General features: G+C 35.2%; 1 protein-coding gene across 4 annotated transcripts in view; it reads left to right on the top strand.

Annotated features, from left to right (window-relative positions):
• The window catches only part of LOC143251059 (uncharacterized), a 162,238-nt gene that overhangs the window by 65,293 nt on the left and 73,537 nt on the right, over positions 1–23,408 (top strand). The window contains exon 1 of one of the 4 annotated variants that reach the window (XM_076502404.1): positions 9,593–10,147. The exons of the other annotated variants lie outside the window; for them this stretch is intronic. Coding sequence (XP_076358519.1) covers positions 10,078–10,147 — 70 coding nt within the window. The 5' untranslated portion in view covers positions 9,593–10,077. Of the gene's footprint in view, positions 1–9,592; positions 10,148–23,408 lie in introns of those variants that run through there. 4 annotated transcript variants of the gene reach the window in all.

The raw sequence follows: 23,408 nt of genomic DNA, 5'->3' as shown, positions 1-23,408 counted from the left end.
TCTTCGTGGTCTAGTCCAGAAGAGTAATCAAACAAACAATTGGTAGCCAGTGTTAACACAGATTAGATTAGATTAGCTACATTCAACATGTTTGCTGCATTCAATCAATGTTCAGTCGTTGGAAGAGTTCACCTTACCTATAGCTAGGTCGTGTCAGATCCGCATTTGTGACTGGTGTAATAAAAAAATCTTCCTAGACTTGGCATGGCAAGAGAAGTAGTCATGTACTTTGCATTCTTCTGGGAAAGTTGGCTACTTAGCAAAAATATCAAGGTGAAAATTCTAAAACAAATGATTGCTTGTTCTGTTGTAATATGTGGTTGGAAGAGATGGGCGCTTAAAAGGTACACATCAAAACGTTGGAAGTTTTAGAGATGTTGGGATATGGTGGACCACAAGAAGTAAGCTGGACATCCTGGCCAAAGAATGAGTATCGGTATTGGAGGAAGTGTGGGAATAACGACATCATGATGACAAACAACTGAAGATGAGATATTTTGGCCACATAACCAACATCATCCTGCAATGGAAAACTGAAGAATACCACTAACGTATACTACGGACCAGAAAATTGATTTACTTGATTGTTATTGACATTATGCATCAACAGGGCAAGGGACAGGAAACTCTAGCAGGTTATGATGTCACAAACCAATGTCTTCGACCCTCAGCAATGAAGAAGGAAACAAGCGATCAGATGAATAAATAAAATGTAGTTTTTTACCATAACAGTAGTTTTATGTTTGTCACAGAACATTTACTGTAGCAGTTATCCATCAATTTGTGACTTAGAATAGTAATATATCACCTTCTGAACTCAGAAAAGACAATAGGAAGAAAGAGAAGCGCCAGAACCTCAGAAATAAAGTGTGATGAATTCAACTATTATAACTTAGGAACTTAAGAAATAAAACTAATTAAAATACGATATTTTAAAATTTAAATTTTAGATCCGACAAGCCAGCGGAATGTTTGAAAACAATAGACCTAAAAATTGTTATAGAAACAAATAATCTGTAGTTGGTGGTGGGTTTTTGCATTTCCCTTAATTTGGCCATTGTGCATTGAAATCAGATGCATGTATAAAATATAACATTTTAATTTTCATAACTATCTATAGTTTCTCACGATTCACTATCCAATAAACTTTTCGTAAATACCAGAACTCGTCAGTTGAGTTGGGCGATAAGTGACTAAACATTATATGAAATGCCATGTTTGTGTTGAATATAATACTTTAAAAGTTACAGTTGAGGTGTCGAAATCTGTCAAAATATTAGAACGTAAATAGACTAAAATTCCTATAAAGACCATTTGACTATAGATGATTTATTTTTTTCACTCGTTTAAATTTTACCGCTGTGGATCGAAACCAAAGGTTTGTAAAATAGCATTTTAGATATATCTTTTGTTTTCCACGAGTCAGTTCCCAATAAGAACATTTGAATTCGATCCATAATGGACAAATTAAGATGAATGTGGAAGAAATCGTCTGCAGTCATCTGGTTTCTCTAATAATATATAGTATAGTTCAACCTGTGGATAATACGTTAAGGTTTGTATTTTAAGATTTTTCAACCCCTAAAAATATATTTGGTTCGAGATAAAGAATGAACCTTAAAACAAACCTTCTTATGTATTTTTTAATCTTATCCTGACACGAGTAATATACAGTAAATCTTTCTATAGATATGTATTCCTTAAGCTTACCCTAACATTACAGTCATGGCCAAAATGTTTCTATACTGTTCTATATTTATGTCACTGTCCACATGCATGGAGTACGTATTACGTCAATTCCCAAGTAGTGACAAAATAGTAACGTATCATCAAACAAACGTGTACGAGTTGTTATTCTGACCTATATAAGTTGTTTTGGGCATTTTATTCGTCAAAATACACATACACCTCTCTTTTGTATAAGAGGATGTGCTTTGGGTGTAAACGTTTTAGAAACACATCAGCACTTTGTTCAGATGATTTCTGTGTAGTTGGTGCAATCTTTGTGTTGGGCCAGAAGTTAAAAAGTGTCAATTTTTTGGATTGGCCAGAAACGGTATGAAGCATACAGACATTGACAGAACAGAAGAGTACTCTCAATGTAGTGTATTCAGAATCCTAAAACGTCATTGGACTAAAGGAAACGTTACTCCAGGAATGTCTGTCGCTGAACGCCATAAAAGAACTTTTTTTTATTAGGTCAACACTCAAAAACAAAAAGTCTTGCAACACCTTGTGACAGGAATGGCGTGAACACATTCATTCAAGGGTATTCAGAACACTGAATAGAGACGGACCAAACAAGGTTATTTTGCACGAAAGGCTATCTGTAAACCGATATTATATAGAATTCACCGTCGTCACCATGTTACTTTGGCAAGACAGCATGCCAACTAAAAGATGGGACACTAGCGACATGTCTTTTTTTTCTGTTTCTGGCTAACTAAAACTATTGGTAAGATTCATATTCGTCGTATGCTAGGAGAACAGATGAGGGAAAACTACCTTTCCCACACTGAACACACTGAAGGTGGTGCAGCACATGTTTAGGCAGCTATTCATCACGGTGGAAACGTTTTCTTTATGTCCTTCAAAGAAACTTCAATAGTGTTTCCTACAGGTATCACATGAAGACGATATTTCTGCGATATGCTAGAGTAAGATTTGGCAATAACTTTGTATTCAAAAATGACAATGCCACTGCTCACAGTAAGCGTATTATATTAGATTATCTGGATCAAACGGTTACTACAGGATTACCAGCATAGTCTCCAGATTGCAATCCCATTGAGAACTGTGGGACAGAATTCAGCCGTAGATTTGCTAAATAGGACTTTAAATCAGCTACCGCAATTGACTTGTAGCACCTTATAATGACAAGTTGGGATGAAATCACATTGAATTACATCAATAACCTCATGGACAACATTCCAAATCGTTATCCAGAGGACCAAGTATTTAGTGTTTAATACGATGCTAGATTACAGATGCTATTTATAATGATACATGCTGTCATTATATATGTTTTGGTAAGATTTTGTTTTGATAGGAAAAAAGCTGAATCAAACAGCTTTCTACAGATGTGTGATAAAATTCTTTGTTATTCTAAGAAATTATTAATGACGTTCACATAACCTGTAACATCATACAAATTACATGTATAGATGTTTAATATAACATAGGTTTTCCAGTTTGACAACACTAAGTGTATTTATATCTCATATAAATAATGATGATATTATTTGTTAGATAGTATGCAGGCATTATAGTCAGGAATCTATTAGTACGTACAGTAAACCTTGACATATTTTCCATGATCTAATCCTTTATTAGTACATACAGTAAACTTTTATATATTTTCACTGATCTCACCCTAACAGCATTAGAACATACATTAAGCCTTCTTATATATTTATTAATCTTTAACATTACTAGTATGCAAAAAAAAACATAGACTTGTGCTCTAAATGTTGAGATATAAGTTTTCAATTTATGTAGTGGAAAACGTAAGTTTTGGCAACATACATCTGGCTTCAGATTAGGGCCTACGTCACTGACAAACATGTAGTCGCTGATCGTCGTAAGTTCTACATTATAGTTTGTTAACCAACTCTACTACTTGTAGTATAGCAACCTTACCTGAGAGTGTTTGTTATTTTATTCACGTGAATAGCCACCTAATGGTAGATCTCTTACACTCTGTTTGCACAGCAAGGATAAATAAACTTTAGAATTACTATCGAACACCTGTTTGAGGAAATTCTATCTTTAAGCTATTTCGATTTCGAGATACGTTTAAAGTTTATTTAACTGTCTATTCTATTTCAGATATCGTTTACATATCTCTTAAGGTGCAGAGAATATTCCTTCTGATAAATAAAATTCAATAAAAGGCGTTTCTTAAGAGCGGTGAATTGTAATATCCAGGAGATGGTTGCTTTATCAGCAAATTGTAAACTCTTGGGGACGGTTACTTTATTTATGAATTGTAATATCCTGGAGATGGCTAGTTTGTTTTGAATTTCGAGCAAGGCTGTTCGAGGGCTATCTGCGCTAGTCATCCCTAATTTAGCACTGTAAGAGTAAAGGGAAGGCAGCTAATCATCACCACCCACCGCCAACTCTCGTGCTGCTTTTTTGCCAACGATTAGTGGGATTGACCGAAACACAATAACGCCCCCACGGCTGAAAGGGCGAGCATGTTTCTTGGGACTGGGATTCGAGCCCGCAACCCTTGGTTTACGAGTAGAGAGCTTTAACAACCTGGCCATGCCGGACCTCCTGGATATGGTTGCTTTACTTATGGACTGGAAAATCTAAGGGACTATTTCTTTATTCAAAATGTCACGGAATACGTCTATAGAAAATACCAACAATTAATTATTTAACAATTATTATGTTCCTTCTTTTCAATGTTATTTTGTAAAACACGATACAGCTACTAACTATTAGTTGACCCCGGTCAGTCAAAACTTTAATTAAAATGAACAACGTTATTAGAATGCGCCAGTACACAGATAAGCGTTGCTTTATGAACAGTCGAATCCAACGTTCTTGGTTATGTATTAAAGTGTCTAAAACAATCGGTTTTAAACCTTGTTCACCCCTTTACTCTCTAAACGATAATTGTTCACAAACATGTAGCATACATTACGTTTTGTCCAGAAAGTTCCAAATGTGTCATCTCCATAAGTCACAAGGAAATTGGTTTAAATAGTTCCATCAATATTCTGTTTTGTATCAAAACACAGAAACAGATTAACTGTAACAATCCTTAAACTAAATCTTCCTTACTGACATCATCAGCTCAATCAAATAGTTCCTCGCTAAAAATAAAACACGACTTATAAGGACAAAGAACAGTATTTTGAATGGGCGTTAGGGAAGACTGTTTGTTTCTTCAGAAGAAAAAAACCTAATATAAATCATAAGTTAATAACTTTATAAAAGGATTATTTAATTTGGAAACATCTTTTGTGAATTTCAAATTCCGAACTTTTGTCAGTAACTCAGTTGCTAATATTTTATTTTAAAAATCCCCGCTAGCACAGCGGTAAGTCTAAGGATTTACAACGCTAAAATTAGGGGTTCGATTCCCCTCGGTAGACCCAGCAGATAGCCCGATGTGGATTTGCTATAAGAAAACACACGCTTTATTAAAGAAACGCCAAAGACTATGATTATAAAAACTGATACTTGATCTAACTGGCCTTAAGGGGTAGTGAGATTTTTGGATCTTGAAGTACATGCATGATCCCAAAAGGTCAAATATATATATATATTTGAACTACCTTTTGTTATTTTTGTATTTTTCTAGCTGTAAGTGATGCCTTTGTCAACCACTTTTGTTTTGTTTTTAAACAATAGTTGGATTGTTGTTTAATTTGTGGGTTGCTCTACAGATATGATATAACTACCGCATTTCTTTTAATGATTATCACCAAATCGCATTTTTTTTATGAAAACTGATTTAAAGTCGAACTTTTTGAGAAGGTAAATTACATGATTTACTTCCAAGGTTGTTAGTATGAAAGATGCCAATGTTTTTACTTTGTTAAATGAGCACAGTTCTTTAGTTCTTCAATGTCCAAAGAACACGCGAGACGTGTTAAGAGGTTCCAGCAATGTTGCCATTATGACGTCATGCGGTCCGGCATGCCCAGTTGATTAAGGCACTCGATTCGTTATCTGAGAGTCACGGGTTCGAATCCCCGTTTCACCAAACATGCTCGCTCTTTCAGCGGTGGGGGCGTTATAATGTGACGGTCAATCCCACTATTCGTTAGTAAGATAGCAGCTCAAGCGTTGGCGGTTGCTGGTAATGACTAACTACCTTTCCTCTAGCTTTATACTAAATTAGGGAAGGCTAGTACAGATAGCCCTCGTGCAACTTTGCGCGAAATTCAAAACAAAGCAAACCAAACCAATGATGTCATGCTATCTTTATAATCCTCTTCTGTCGGGTTGAAAAGTGAAATTTTAAAAATAACAGCATCTGGCTTTTTAAAACATGAATAAATAAAATTCTGATGATGTTGTAAACTAATCAATTAGTTTAATATTCAATTTTACAGTTTGCTAGTCCACTGTTACAATTCTTATAACTTGATGGATATCAGATGTGAGAAGCTAAATTGAACAAATCAGTGTGAGGATTATAGTGGCAGTTTTGTTTCTTTCATAACTTCGCACAAAGCCACAAAATAGCTTCCTGTGGATAGCCGTCATTAATTTTGATGTAATAGCATAGAGGGAAGACTTGGATTTGTTTTCAATTTTGCGCAAAGCTACTCGAAGGTTATCTGCGTTAGCCGTCCCTAATTTAGAAGTGTAAGACTATAGGAAATGCAGTTAGTCATCACCACCCACCGCCAACTCTTGGGCTACTTTTTTACCAACGAATAGTTGGATTGATCGTCACATTATAACGCCTCCCCACAGCTGAAAGGACGAGCATATTTGGTGTGATGTGTGATTCGAACCCCGACCCTCAGTTTACGAGTCGAGTACCTTCACCACCTGACCATGCCGATCCAAAGGAAAACATCTAGTAAACAATACCCGCCACCAACTCTTGCCTCACCGATTAGAGGGACTTGACTGTCACTCTTATATCGCTTTTATGGCAATAAATTAAAACCTAGTTTGTTTGTTTGCGTGGATGAATTGTTCAATTCTTCAGGGAATTATCAAATGTTGTTGCTTCAAGTTGTTAGAAACTAAACAAAGAGTAAGCTTTTACCATCACAATAAACATCTATCACTAACTTTAGTTTTTTTGTTGTTTTTTAAAACATCGAAGGAGACTTCACATGATCAGGTAATTAGGACACTCGACCCGCAGTCTCATTTTATGTGGTAAGTTGGAATCCTCTAACATCAAACATGTTCGCCCTTTCAGCTGTAGGGGCGTTATAATGTGATAGTCAATCCCACCATTCGTTGGTAAAAAAGTAGCCCAAGAGTTGGCGGTTGGTGGTAATAACTATCTGCCTTCCCTTTAGTCTTACACTGCTAAATTAGGGACGGATAGCGCAAATAGCCCTCGTGTGGCTTTGCGCGAAATTCAAAACAAAACAAACCAAATCTACGTCATAAATAGCAAAAAGTTTGAAATATTGTGGTATACTTTGTTGAAGCTCAACTAATATGACCTCTTCAGGACTTGTAAAGCACTTCAAATCCTCAGGTTCATGGAATCATTATCACTAATACATTTTCTTGGAATTTGATATTCTTTCCAAGGTTTTAGTCGAGAAAGTTATTCAATAAGCTGATTTTCCTTGTGAGCACGAGTGACAATAGTTATGAATCTAGCCTAATAGTATCCATTATATTAGGTCTAATAATGAAAGTTTACCTAATATAAAATATCAAAAAATGCGTATGCGCAAATCTAACGATATGGATAAAAACATAAATATCAACAGTGGTGTAAGTGTTTGATTAAATTATTTACGACAATAAAACTAGACGTGATTTAACGTATCTTCCACTCGTTTTTAATACGAACGAGTAATATCAAACGTTCAACAAAGCTTTCCTCAAAACCTGAGTGTACAACTATTATGCGTCCAGTGCAACGAAACTTATTCATTATATCACAGTGATAACAAACTCATAAAAAATCTTTAGATGATAATACATATGTCTAGGGCCCGGCATGGCCAGGTGATTAAGGCTCCAAACATGCTCGCTCTTTCACCCGTGGGGGCGTTATAGCGTAACGGTCAATCCCACTATTCATTGGTAAAAGAGTAGCCCAAGAGTTAGCGGTGGATGGTGATGACTAGCTGACTTCTCTCTAGTCTTACACTGCTAAACTAGGGACGGCTAGCGCAGATATCCCTCGTGTAGTTCTGCATGAAATTCAAAACAAACCATATGTCTATTCACATAAAGACATTTAAATTAAAATACCACACTAATGCGACTTTGGATAATTGATGTAAAACCATTATTAGTTTGAAATGTTGCTGTAAGACAATTAATAATTGGATTGATTATTTAAGACTATTATGACTATTATTATGACTATTAAAGTAATTGTTGTAAGATCAATATTAGTGTGAACAACTAGTTTAAAGTCACTAATAATTTGGATAATTGTTGTAAGATCAATATTAGTGTGAACAACCAGTTTAAAGTCATTAATAATTTGGGTAATTGTTGTAAGATCAATATTAGTGTGAACAACTAGTTTAAAGTCACTAATAATTTGGGTAATTGTTGTAAGACCAATATTAGTGTGAACAACTAACTAGTTTAAAGTCACTAATAATTTGGGTAATTGTTGTAAGATCAATATTAGTGTGGATAATTAAAGCTGTTATAAGACCATTATGTTTTAATAATTATTCTCAAAGTATTATTATCTTAAACAAGTATCTGAATTCAGATGATTAAGGTAATATGATCCTGGTTAACACACGTCTTGGTCCTGACTGAATATATCGATTCAGTCAGACTGGCACCATGCCTGGAACATGATGTCGGGGTGGTTCGCTATCTTTTCCTTTTACCATTCTTTTGTCAACTCGTTATAACGTGCTTTCCAATGTTTACCTGATACAGCTTCCCTTCAGTTCCACAGTAATATGTCTGCGGGTTTATATTGTTCGATGCTCGTGGTGGGCAGAGCACAGATAACCTATTGTGTAGTTTTGTGCATAAAAACAAACAATGACAGTTACAATAATCTAAGATGTTAGGATGAATTATCTGAGAATAGTAAACGTCATTACAATAATACTTCTCTTTGACAAAAACAAAGAACAGCTTTAGTCGAACACAAGTTCGTGTTTAAGTCTAGACATCTAGCTATAATACGTGTTAACTCTTCTTACGGTTATATTTAAACCCAAGTAGCCTCGGGAATGGAGTAAACAAATTCGCTTCATGCTTAACAACCGCTCGATTTAATTAAAAAAATCAGGTAGAAATGAACTGAACAGAACAGTTGAATGTGTGGAGAGTGTAACATATAGGATTTCAAGCAGGAACTAAGTTACAGATTGATGTAATTACTCTTCACCACGATGTCATAGAGCGGCTTCCTGTCCGTTCCTTGATATGTCGTATTATTTTTCAGTAAAATACCTGTATCACTAAAAATCATTATATGCTATTATCTTACCCACGTTGTGTGGTTAGTGAACACTTTCATATTTTGTCCAATCTTGTGGAAATGTGATTGGTTGATAGAAATAGAATAAAGAAGCAAAATATTTGGGTTACGAAAATGTTGGTGGGATTTATTTCTTTCGTCTGAAATTAAGGACAATGTGCGTGTAAGTTTAGCAATATGAAAAAAAAAAAAAGTTATACATGTTGTAACTAGGCTTAAAGCCTGCGAGCGTAATTAAAATGTGCGAACTTCTTTCTTCTATCACAAATAGTGTGACAAAATATATAGATTGAAAAACAACATAAATGGATTTGATCATCATTCCAAAAGAAGAAAAAAAAACCGCCACCTAAACTTGCGCATGCGTATAGAGAAAGAGCCCTCCCACAGCTGTCGACGTCACGATATTCACGGCAGTGAAGATGGAACCGTCCACCGAGAAAATCAATAAGTGTGTTACGTCATGTCCGTAGTCATTGATTGGTCCCAGTTTTCACTGAAGCTTGTCTGGTAAAGGTTCTTCACTCGGCATTTTCTCACTCTCTTCTGAGTTCCTTTGTCTGTCGTGTGTATGAAATGTGTAGGTTGTGGGGTATCTTCTGGAGACACACCAGCTTCTCACGGAACAGGTCTAATCACTGAAAACTAAATAGCTTGTCTTTAAATCCACCATTTGGTTAGGGTCTCACTTCATTCAATGTGTTAAGACTATTCGGTTATGATCGGCGTTACAGGCCAGCGTCCAAGTTGGTAGCAATTATAGGAAATATAAACATCCTAATCCTTGCCCCATTTCTTCGTATTCATACCACTACTTGTACGTAAGATAGTTTTCTTTCCAACGTTCCATAAACTGTAATATAAATAAAACTCTTGCCAACTTTCATGCAACGAGTAAATATAATTGGAAAAGAGTAGAAGGTATTTCCGTACTGACTCCATCATCCAGAATGAGTGGTATATTTAATTCTCTAAAGAATCTCACCATCAAGACTTCCGGAAAAGCTGGACTACCTAGAGGTAAGGTTGTTAATCTGTCACAAGTTATCTTTCTGCTGAATATAGTTCGAGAAATAATGTAAATCTTGCGAAAAAACAAATTTTCAACTAACATTAATATGTTTTTTCTCAGTTCGTAGTTTAGACTATACAAGTATATTTAGAACCAGTTGTCTTTTAAGTTCCACGTGACTTAAATATTTGTTAGTATTAATTGACCCAGTGTCTCTGAGGTCAATTAGAAACTAAAAGGCGATTTGTTTAATTGCATATACGTAGTTTCTATTGTTATACACTCCATGATTCGCTAGCATCACCATTTTAAGGCCTATCAGCACTGTATGTATGCTTTGGTTACTCACTTTGTTTTCTCTTTGTGTCGACAAGGAAGTTTTTCTTCATCTACACGAACGTTAAATCACTTTCTTTTACAAGTGTTACAACTGACATTAACTGTTTCTCGTACGTTCTTAAATCTGTTCTGCCCTTGTTACTTTATATCAGTTGATCGACTCTTAAATACAATGTTATCTATCTTTTCCGAAAGCTAAAAATAACGTATCTTCCTAAGTAGAAGAAATATTGTGATACATCTTTGAAACATTGTGTCAATGTTAAAAAGATTTTCGTAAACAGCTATGCAACAAACTCTCCAGCATTGTTTTAGCCAAACTCATAACACGTATGCTTACTTCAAATGAAAAATGCATAAAACTATTTATAAATCATGTAATGACTTAAAACGATGTTTTTGTACATTAAAAGGAAAAACTCCTTTCGGTAAAGATGAGTTAACCTGTTAGTTTTGAGTCGTTGGGACCTAAATTCGGTTAGAACACTGTTTATGTGTTGATCTCACCCGTGTATTTCATTGTTACGTTATGAGATGTCACACACATGTAACGTTGCTATATCCAATATGCTTCTGTTAGTAAATGTTAGGAAACGTTCTTGAATAGTCCGAATCTATTAATAGATTTCTTCGCGTGTTTGTAACACTTTTGCATTTTTTTTCTTTGAAAAAAATTGGTTAACGAGTTATCGAAAGATATCGACAAACTGCATTTTTGCTACGATATTTCCTGGAATAGCGCATTACGTCACACGTAAATGCTTTAATGCGAAGCAATATAAATTAGCACGAGCCGAGCGAGACATATTAGTTAGAATATTCGGACTGTGAATTAGAAGGTCCATCCATGGTTTGCGACTTTAAACCGAGCGTGACTTGTCAGTTAGCATCTCCAAACTGTGAATCTGAGAATTCCTGGTTCGTGGCCCGCTGCCACAAACAAAACAACGCGTTCTACACTTTGAGACCTTGAGTGTGTTATAAGAGTGACGCTAAAATCCTATTATTTGATCACATGAGAGTAACAAAAGATTTAACACGGCTGCTGCTGGCTGACTTTGTGACATTCCTTTAGCCTGTCAGCTGAAACTCAGACACGGTTTCGAATAAATATTCCTCATGTTCTTCACAAGGAAATTTTGAAATAAATACTTTTCAGTTATCATCGCTAGACTTGTTACAAGAAAGTTCTATTTCCAAGAAGAACTCTTGTTGATGGTTACATAAGTCAATGTACATAACTGGTGTTGCTTGTACTGCAACACTAGTCCATTTTGTATTCGCTGCCAACAACAGTCATTTATTTTTCATACTGTCATTAATACGTTTTACGTACGCAACTAATAATACTGATATGTTTCACATACGCTTCGATTAATAATTTATTTATTTATCAAACGTTGCCGTAAATATTTTTAATCGTAAACAAATTTAGCTACAACTTCAGAACATTTGAAAACATGATACTGACGTATCCTGTAAGGATATGAAAAAGCTACTTGGTCAAATTTCCTGCCAAACAGTGTTCTTTTTTATCACAGAAAATTTGATATGAACAAGTACAGTTCGTTGAGAAACATTTAGCTGACTAGAATGACTAAGGTTGTATTTGCATTCAAAGATTAAGACATCTACTAGTAATAATCATGTTACGAATTTCATACTTATGTTTAGTTTGGGACATGATGATCGATAAAATACAGAACGTGATCCTAATGAATGAATGTTTGCGGTAAAATCCTCATGTACGATATAAGTGTACATACCGCCAGTTTTGACTTCGCTCCTTTAAGTCACCAGTGAAAACACTACGCCTTTCTTTTCAGCAATTCTGTCAATATAAAATTAGATGGGGTGTGTGTAATCCCCTTTACCTTCCTTATCTCATCATGTATTACAATGTCAAGTTGAGCTAATTTGGTAGTTTTTTCCGAAATCAGATATGGGGAGCAAACTCTCTTACGATCTTTCTCATGTCATATTGTGTCATTGTGTCAAGTTGAAAGCTGATTGATCAAGAAGTGTGGACACCTACAAGGAATAGGTGGATGAAGGGTGCAGAAAAACAGACACAAACTTAGTTTTATATATTAGAGACAGATTATTGTTATTCTATTCTATTCTAATTAGATAAAACAAAAACAAAGCAAACCCACCAGGAAATAAAATAATATGAAGGTGTGGTTTTAGTAGTGCGATTACGTGTTAAGAGTCAGAACATGTGTTTTACACAGCTTGTAGTTGAATACAAAGAGAAAGGATATTGGTAATAAGAGAATACTGATTACCCGTCCTAACCTAAGCTCACAAGAATGGTATTCATAGGTTAAATTATAGCTTTGTGAACTGAAATGTGGTTTAACTACAGAAAGTGATGTCAAAATGAGCTGGTTAAAGTTACTGCAACAAGTAGAAAGATTAGTTGAGTCACGTGACTGAAATGATAATCCAAATTCTACGTCACAAAAGTGGTGTTTTGTTACGTATTTATAAAATTAATATTCATTGTTTCATTAGTTTGTTGTTTTCCGTTTGTTTTCAGCGTTTCACATATTTAGTTATCATATATCAAAACATAAGAGTAGTCACGCCACACGTCTTCTGACTAGTTTTTTACAAAGACAACATAAGTACGTCAATATTAATGGTTGGCACGCACTGTTGCTGTGTCAGCAACTGCGTAACATCTTCAATCATTCCGAAACAATGTTTCATTATGAACAGTAAGATAAAAAGATATACATATGGCCTAGCGACTTTCAAAGAATTATAAATAAAAACACTTAATGCTGGTCAATGTGTGCTTCATTATATTATAGAGGTAATTTTAGTAATGGTAAAATTAAAATGGGAAAATGATTTTCCTTAAATGTTTTTGTTTTTTTAACCATATATTCCAGAAAAGCATTTTATTTATTGGTAAACTTTATGATCAAAATATTCAAAGAAAAGTATATATATCTGGAAATTAGTATGACGTTAAATCGTGTTGATAAAAAAAAATTAACGAGTGGTAAAATAAAAGTTAATATAACATACCGTTTAAAAAGTTGTGTTTTTATTTGTAACAGGCCTGGCATGGCCAGGTGGGTTAAGGCGTTCAACTCGTAATCTGAGGGTCGCGGGTTTGAATCCCCGTGGCACCAAACAGCCGTGAGGGCGCTATAATGTGCGGTCAATCCCACTATGCGGTGGTAAAAGAGTAGCCCAAGAGTTGGCGGTGGGTGGTGATTACTAGCTTGCTTCCCTCTAATCTTACACTGCTAAATTAGAGACGGCTAGCGAAGATGGCCCTCGAGTAGCTTTGCGCGAAATTCAAAAACAAACAAAGAAACATTTTTGTGTAACATAATTTTTATTGTTATCCTGTCTATCGCCGTCTCTAATTTTGAACTACTGACCCGACGAAAGGTGGCCAGTCAACAAAACCATATCATTCAGTTAACATGCGGAGGGATTGTTTATAAGTTTCAGAACACATCAATAGCTTAATTTATGAGACTCGTTTGTCGTATAGCACGGATTCGAACCCCACTTTTCAGTTTCAAATTTATAAAATTTAAAAACCGTAATCACAGAATACAAATTATGTAACTGTAAGTATAGTGGCAATTGTAAGTCATGTGTAAACGTTTCTCAGTGGCACGGTTCGAACTCGTGCTTGATATATTTGGTCATTTTAGCTTATTTGTACAAGGGATACAAATATCTGTTTGTGATGTTCACGACCCGAAATGCAGTGAGGAAATTTAATTTGTTAGATAAAATATATTTTGTGAAAACTAATGGGAACGTCTATTTAAAGTGAACGTTAAAGTTTGAAGGTCGTTATTTTAATTATATTCTAAAGCTTCTAATCAAATCATACTCTACGGATTAAGAATTGAGAAAATTGATACGTGAATTTTAAGTAAACAGTAATCGCAAATACCCTCGCGAATTTAAATCACGAATATTGAGTTTTGAGTACTGAAGAGTTTAGTTCATCCATTCGAGAAGCTGTCTTCGACAGCGACGTATGTTTGAACTGTCTACTAATTAGAAAATTGGGTTTACATTTTCTGAAACGATATTTATAAGACGGTTAGATGATAAATCATTCAATTCGTGTTACTTAATGACTTTTTATTATTTAGTGAGAAAAATTCTAGAACAAAGTATGTAACGTGTGCATTTATTGTAAACTCATTCTGCAGAAAAAAAAATTAAATCATTTCTTGATACTTTCACGTTATAAGAAAGAATTGTAATTGACAAAACAGGCTTAATAGAGACTATAACATTCAAACACGTGCTAGTAAGAGTGTCCACATTACTGTAGTATCAATATATTAATCACAAGAGCTCTCTCAAGAATTTGTCTATTGCTTATCATGTTCAAAGTACACGCCAATGAACATTCACAGAACACTTCAATAAATGTCTCAATGAACGCTAGAAGACACCTCAAAGCATTCCAAAGGAGTGACAATTTCATTGGAATCTCATATAAAAGCCTCAAGAATTTCAGAGGGCGCCTAAATAAACACTACCGAAAACACTTTAAATAACCCCAGTGAACCACAGAAAAACAAGAAAAGCTTAAATAAATTATTTATACACATGTACAAATGATAGTCGGAAAGAAAATACAAAGTAATTTGGGAACACCAGTTCAGTATGTTTTTATACACGTTTCACACAAAATAATTTTGTTATTTTAATGAAAAGTAACATTTGTTGAAACACAGACCTCGTTATTATTCTCCTATGCCTGTTAATTTGTAGATTCACGGTTCGTAGCTTGCTAAATAAAAGCACGCGTTGCTCTTTTGGGGCTTACTGCACTTAGAAGTTGTGGTCAAATAAGAATATCCTAAAAGTTAGTTGGCTATGAAATTGGCCCCACCCAGTGGTATGACTGCGTACTTACGACACTAGAAACCGGGTTTCGATACCAGTGATTGGCATAGCACATTTAGAGTGGTGGTAATAAGCAACCTTTATCTTGTATGTGCTATAATACATTTTCCGAGAAATGTAGCAGAAACTGTTTAGGTGATTTTGCACTCTTTTGGGCTTTATATGAACTAGAGGTAATCAACATTTCAAATGATTTTCTAAAAATATATATCAAATAATTTATGTCTAAAATTCTAGAGTTTGAAAGATTTTTAAAAACAAAGTTCTCATAATTTGATTATGTTGCTGATGTATAATGTAATGCGGGGAAGAAGATCAGGCGTTGTTTTCACGGTGCTCGGAGCAACGCGAAGTGACCAACTGAGTGATTGAGAGGCAACTGAGAGAGAGGTGTTTGACTCCGCCTCTTTTATGCTAAGTCCAGAGACTTCTAATATGTTTTAGAAAACTGACCAAGTGAAAATTTTGTGATTCCAGGGCGGAACAGATGCGAATGGGAGTGAAGCAAAAGTGACGCAATTCGTTACGTTTTATTGAGAACAAAAAACATACTGCTTGGAACGACCAGGTGGTTCGGGGGCTTGATTCGCAATATGAGGGTCTCAGGTTCGAATCCCCGTCCCATCATACATACTCGCTCTTTCAGCCGTGGGGACGTTATAATGTGACGGTCAATATCACTCTTCGTTTGTAAAAGAGTGACCCAAGAGTTAACAGTGAGTAGTGATGACTAGCTGCCTTCCCTCTATTCTTTCACTGTTAAATTAGAGACTGCTAGCGCAGAAGACCCTCGTGTAGCTTTGCGCGAAAATCGAAAACAAACAAGTTGCACATATATGAACAATATATTTGGAGTTTTACACCAATACAATACGGCCAATGTTTGAAGTTAACAGAAGCATGTGCTTTAAACCTATTAACATTTTAAAGTCAACTTTATTTCAGAGCATAAATGTATTCATGGTATTCCACGTAGTGCTTATAACATGTTGAGATATTACGGAATATTGATCACATTTTTAACATCAATATCATCGAGTTTTCCAGTATCACTTAAAATTCATCCAGTCCCAAATTCTTTATTGTCCAATGTTATGAAAAGGGTAAAGCATTATTTAAGCTACGACATAGCTATTTGAAATGAATTGCTCTTGGGTTACGTATGGGGTCAATTGTATATTTTAATCAATCTATTTTGGACTTCTAAATGAGTAATTCCATATCTATTTATATAGGGGTTTTATTCCTTTAGTCATTCATATTCAAGTGACGAGTATCTGTAATTTCATTGGATATTATCAATGTCCTTATTTCTTCATGTCTGTTTGATAAATTCTCAAAACATACTGTTCCATTGAAATAAATGATTTGTTTAAGCATAACATGTTATAACTGTTTGATAATCACGTGTTGTTCTTCAGTTTGTATTTATTTCGGCTCTAATCACACGAGTCACCCGGTTATACCTGGTAAAATGTTGTGATATAAATAAACTTTTGTTTTGTAAGTCGGCTAAGAATAGAGGTTCGATTCCCCACGATGAACAGAATGTTTAGCTTTACGCTTAAAGAAACATGAATAATGGACTTCGTCATGTCTCGTCAGACGAAAGACAGGCTTCACATCGGTTCAGGTTAGTGTACGTATCTTTGTGTAGTTTATATTATTCTGTAACTTGTTTTGCACACTCCAGTATCTGACAACTGTTCCTAAGCTTTAGCAGCAGTGTGAAGTCTTAACTGTAACAACCGTAAGAGACTGATGTATACCAAAGCTTCTCTGCTGTCTGTGTTTGCTGGCTTCGTGCCAGTCCTTTCTGAACTCCCATACTTTATCCATTTCTGCCTGGTAGGTGTTTTTTTTTTCAAATTAAATCAAATTCGTGTTTACATAAAACCAAACATTTTTTAAAGAATATCTTATCTATACATGTAACACTACGTAACTATAATTATTGTTATTTTTCAATTTTTAAAGTAATTTCATGTTTGTTTTAAATCATTAGATGTTGTGAACTTTCTGCCAGGTTAAAGGTAATCTACAACACATGGCTTAAGAATTGTGTACTCACAGTATACGTAGTTTTAATATTAGCCCCGACGTAATTTGAAGGAAAAAAAACTATTAATTCTACTTTGCTTATCCACGACCCTTTTTATATTGTTTTAAAAACGGGATATATATTTGTAAACAATATAAAGACAGGGTGACAGGCCATCTCCCTAAAGTTATTACTGTTATCAATAACTGTTATAATGCAAAGATATAAAAAAACTATAATCAGAGATTTTTGGTAAAAGCAACTCGGGTATGCACAATAAATAAGCATTATATCTAGCTAAATGTGCTACTCCTTTGGTTTCTTTTGGCTGCTTTTCAACAAAACGTGCTTATGTATATATATAGATATATGTATGTGTGTCTGTGTGTTTGTACTTAAAGCACTTTCAATCTATTGTGGCTATTGATATAGTACAGTTTTATAAAGTGCAATACGAACTTTCAATCTATTGTGGCTATTGATATAGTACAGTTTTATAAAGTGCAATACGAACTTTCAATCTATTGTGGCTATTGATATAGTACAGTTTTATAAAGTGCAATACGAAACAACTTAGTTTTCCATCAAGATAAAAACCAGTCGTTGGCAAATTATTACCGTGCCCAAACTTTGAATCCACAAAACCCTCTCTTGAGTGCGTTAGGTGAGTGACAGTCACGTCCTACTATTCGATTAGAAAACAGTATCCCAAATGTTGTCAGTGAATTCCATCTGCCTTATTTCTCTCAGACCCAAGATTGAAGAATGACAACACATGGGCATCTTTCCTCTAGCGACATTCTGAATGAATCAAATCATCGACGTAAACAATTGTGATAATCACTTGTACACATCCGTACCTAAAGATGGCCAGGCGGTTAGAGCACTCGACTCGTAATCTAAGGGTCGCGGGTTCGAATCCCCGTTACATCAAACACGCTCGCCCCTTCAGCCGTCGGGCATTATAATTTGACGATCGCTCTCATTATTCCTTGATGAAAGAGTAGCTCAAGAGTTGGCGGTGGGTGGTGATGACTAGCTGCCTTCCCTGTAGTCTTACACTGCTAAATTATGAACGGCTAGTGCAGATTGCACTCGTGCAGATTTGCGCGAAATTCAAGAAACAAAAACAAAGAAAGAGATAAGAAATATGAAGTTACGAGTCGAACGCCTTAACCCACCTGGCCATGCCAGGCCTGTTGGGACGCAGTGTTACCAAAACGCACAGACTTTTCTATATATTAGAAGTTGCTAACCTAACTGATTTTTACCTATAATTATTCTATGGATACGCCATAAAATTATCTTAATTATGATTGGCTTACAAAGGAATTTACCGACGTTTCACTGTCTCGACTATAGTTTTGTTGGTCAAATTTATTTGTTTCAGTTAACTATTAAATGTGAGGTTCGAGATGGTACTACTTGCTACGTCATTTTTGACAGGCTATATGCTAGTAATAGTTAAAAGCCTCTATAACATCCCATGATAATTAAAACACTTTGTAACGTTCTATAATAATTAAAACTACTCTTTTATATCCCATAATAGTTCAAAATTCTCTATAACATTCCATGATACTTTTGGTGCTGAGCGACGATATATTGCCAAACAAGGAGCGAGAAAGCGTTTTCAGCTGTTTAACATTCCATAATGTTAAAACTACTGTATAACATCCCACAAGAGTTAAAAGCTACAATATAACATCTCATAATAGTTAAAAACTATAGTATAATATCTCATAATAGTTTACAGTATGGTATAGCATCCCATAATAGCTAAAACACTCTATAACATTCGATTGTTGAGGGTCCGGCATGGCCAGACAGTTCAGGCACTCGACTCGTAATCCGAGGGTCGCAGGTTAGAATTCTCGTCACACCAAACATGCTCGTCCTTTCAGCCGGGTAGCGTTATAATGTGACGATCAATTGCATTATTCGTTGGTAAAAGATTAGTCCAGCAGTTGGTGGTGGGTGGTGATGACTAAGTGCCTTCTCTCTAGTCATAAACTGCTAAATTAGGGACGACTAGCGCAGGTAGCACTCGTGGAGTTTTGCTCGAATCCCAAAAACAACAAAAAAACCATTGTTGAACGTCACCGAAAGGGAATATGGCATATTCACAAAATAATGATTAGTGATGAAAATCTGTTAAATTAACAACTTTTAATGCATAAAAAATATCTTAATTTAGAAACAATTTCAGTTTAGTACTTTCATGATAAATTTTACACACTTGGCTTTAAGCTATGTGATCCCACACTACGTCTTTACTTTATAATTATTATACCAACACTTACTACACTAATAAGGTTTCACGACCCCTTTGCACTGCGTCACTAAAATCGCTTAATTCAAAAGCATAGATATTTTATAAGTCAAAAGCTTGGCGTAGCTTAAGTTATCTCACTAGCTAACGAGACACTTTTATAAACAAATGGATAAAACTCCAACCTTTTTTTTCATTATCACAGTCAATGTTGTAAGTTTTTCTTTAACACTTTATTTCTTTCTATTATGATTTTATCGTCTTGGATTCAAACACGAGATATTTCCCTCGAAACGTGAATATATTACCGACTGAACTTTATGGTTAACCTAACACTTATTGTTAGTAAGACGTTTTTATCAAAACTCAATCTGCCACAAGAGGGTTTATGTTTTCCTTTAATATGTTTTGTAGTTAATTCGAAACTTCAAATTTTATCTACTTCACTCTTAGTATGTTCCTTCAAATATTTTATCTGATACAAACAGAAAATTTGTCTAAATATCAAACTGAAGAACGTATTAACTGCTTATCGTAAATAAGCTTCTTTCGCTTCCAATACAGGGATTTGTAAATGTCTCTCGCTGTTACTTAGTTAGATGCGAAGAGGTCAACGCCTGGTTGGTAGTGTGCTAAATAGTCTGAGGTTCTGTCCTGTGATATTATTGTGGGCACGCTACGAAAGTGAGTTTAAATCAAAAAGTCCTTGTATGAGCGTATGCTGTTGACTGGAAACCCTTCCTCTTGCCATCAGTTCAAAATTAGTGATGATCATACCCAAACCCTATACGTCTCTGACTGACCGTTCAGCCTATGTGTACGTATGATTATGCTACAGCGAACAGCGAGTCCAGCGTGATCAAAGGATTACTGTACTTGACTGTGGGTTTGTTGGTTTCGTCACCGTGAAAACAAATTGTGGTCTAAGATTTGGTATTGTGGTTAAATATTATATTCGATCGGACACGAGTAGTCCAAGAGTTGACGGTTGGTCATTTTGATTGCTGCCTTATCTCTAAGTTATAATTTTAAAATTAAATAACCCTTGAGTCGCGTCGCGTGAACATCCGGAAACAAATAAATTAGTTTTAAAACACCTGTACCAGTCAACAGGACATACGTCGCAGTCGTTTCTGAAATTTCAATACGCTCTACTTCTTCAAACAGGTTAAATAATTTTATTTATGTGTTTGTGCTTTACAATGTAAACTCAGAGTCGTTATCTGTGATAATTCATACTGGATTTATGATACCAAGTACCCTTCTGTTTTGTACATTTTAACAACCAAATTTTCTAAAATGTCTGAAGTATGCTTATAAACATTTTTAATATATCATGACAATTTTGTGTTTGTCCTAAAGAAATTCTTTGAATAATTTCAAAGCATTTAATAATCAGTGGGAAGTGCTGTGCTGTTTTAAAATATATTGTTTCAATTTCCAGCACTCGCTGAATAAATTCTTTATTCTGCATACCATATTTATATGCAGATTTCAAGAGTTTCGTAAAACGAAAAGAGATATGGTTTCAGATGCTTACAAAGTTTTTCCTTTCAGTATAATTTCGAAGGTGTGCAAATATGTGTAATCCCGGCATTGCTTTTGTGCATTATAATTTTAAAAACTTCAAAGGCTCGGATGAATCAATACATTACTAATAATTATCATGTATTAAATGGCATATTTTTAGGTTAATGTTTAACGCCCGTAAACTATGTGTTTTCGAGCCTTTTCTTAACATTAAACGTTTCAAAACGTTCATATATGTCATTGCGAAACGGAACATTGGTCATAAAACTCCCGAAGTTCCTTTTATTCTAGCTACCTTTTGTCATGGGTTGTTCAACTGTGGCATTACAAATACTTTCTCGCGGGAAATATTTCTGTAGAACTGAGCTACGTAAGAAGTTTCCCCCAATGGCAGGTCAGGTGATATACTATAGATGTATAGTAATCATCTTAGTAGCAAGTGCTCTGGAAACAATAAAAGTATTATTAAACGTATGTAACTCAATGTTTTCTCAATCTGGAACATATCTAATCACGATTGTTTTTGTTTTTCCTCTATAATGCAATTTTTGTCGAACCTCTCGTTATTCTGCTATTATTATTATAGAAAATTAGTGCGTTTGTAAAACAAATCGTAACCTCTAAACACATGAAAAGTAATAATTACGCTATATCTATGTAAAATTACTACAGTTTATAAGTTTATTCAAGGCTCTTTACCGTGTAATTGAATACTCTATCAAATATATTTTCCTCTGTGTTTGACATAACAAAAAAAAAAAGACTACCTTAGCTTTGTTTGTTTGAAATTGCGCGCAAAGCTACGCGAGGGCTCTCTGCTCCAGCCGTCCCGAAGTTAGTAGTGCAGACTAGAGAAAAGGCAGATAGATAGTTAACATCACCCATCGCCAACTCTTCAGCTGTTTTTTTTACCAATGAATAGTGGGATTGATTGTAACATTAAAAAAAAAAACAACTGCTGAACGGGAGAGCATATTACGTGACGGAGATTCGAACCTACGACCTGCATATTGTGAGTCGAGCGCTCTAACCATCGGTTACGAGCAGAAAAAAACTTATAAAACGCTTTGTTGAACCAAAACAGAGGTATTGTTGCAGTTTTATGACGTTTTTGCATATTTTTTTTATGGGGGAAGATGGCGGAACGCAGGAACTCTAAGCATGTCGGGAAAAGTTTGAGTTCACATAAAAAAGTATACAAACAGAGGTGAAGACATCTGGACAATCCAGTATTATAAAGTTATTTATTTCGTGTGTTTTCCTTTTTTGTTGTCTTGGACATTTTCCTACTATTTATGCGAAATGTTATCGAATATAAGTTTAAAATATTTAAACCAACTAAGTTCATGGTTACAGGTAAGTGATTGTTTGTTTGTAATCAATCATAAAGTTACACAATGTGGTATCTGTGCTCTGCCCATCACGGGTATCAAAACCCGAATTCTAGCGTTGTACGTCCACAGACATACCGCTATGCCACTTACAGGTAAGTAAGTGAGATTAAATTTCCGAAATGTTTAAAGATGTTTAGATTTGAGAAACTGCAGACCTAATAATTTCCCACTGAGCTTTTTTATTATACAATAGAATGTTTTAGTTTTTTTCTAATTTCGCACTAAGCTACACGAGGGCTATCTGCGCTAGCCGTCCCTAATTTAGCAGTGTAAGACTAGAAGGAAGGCAGCTAGTCATCACCACCCACCGCCAACTCTTGGGCTACTTTTTTACCAACGAATAGTGGGATTGATCGTCACATTATAACGCCCCCACGGCTGAAAGGGCGATCATGTTTGGTGCGACGGAGATTCGAACCGGCAGCCCTCAAATTACGAGTCGAGTGCTTTAGCCACCTGGCCATGCCAGGCCATAGTAGAATGTATCTATACAAATATAATGATAGGTCCATGGACAAGGACTGATCCAATCTATACAAATATATCTTGAGGTCCATAGATAAGGACTGATCCAATCGATACAAATATAACAAGAGTTCCATGGACAATGGCTGGTCCAAGATTTTAGGTAATTTTGTTCTTCTACAATGTTATAAAACCTTTTGAACAAAAAACGCTTTCTTTATTTATCTAAATGCTACTTTTGATTAAAAGTTAGTCAAAAATGATTCTGATCCCTAAAAATCCCTTCCCGGATCCGCTAGTGATAGTCCAGAACTTGATGTATAAGT

This window comes from Tachypleus tridentatus, chromosome 5 (assembly GCF_004210375.1).
Source record: "Tachypleus tridentatus isolate NWPU-2018 chromosome 5, ASM421037v1, whole genome shotgun sequence".
Taxonomy (NCBI): domain Eukaryota; kingdom Metazoa; phylum Arthropoda; class Merostomata; order Xiphosura; family Limulidae; genus Tachypleus; species Tachypleus tridentatus.
This window is presented reverse-complemented; position numbering and strand designations above follow the sequence as displayed.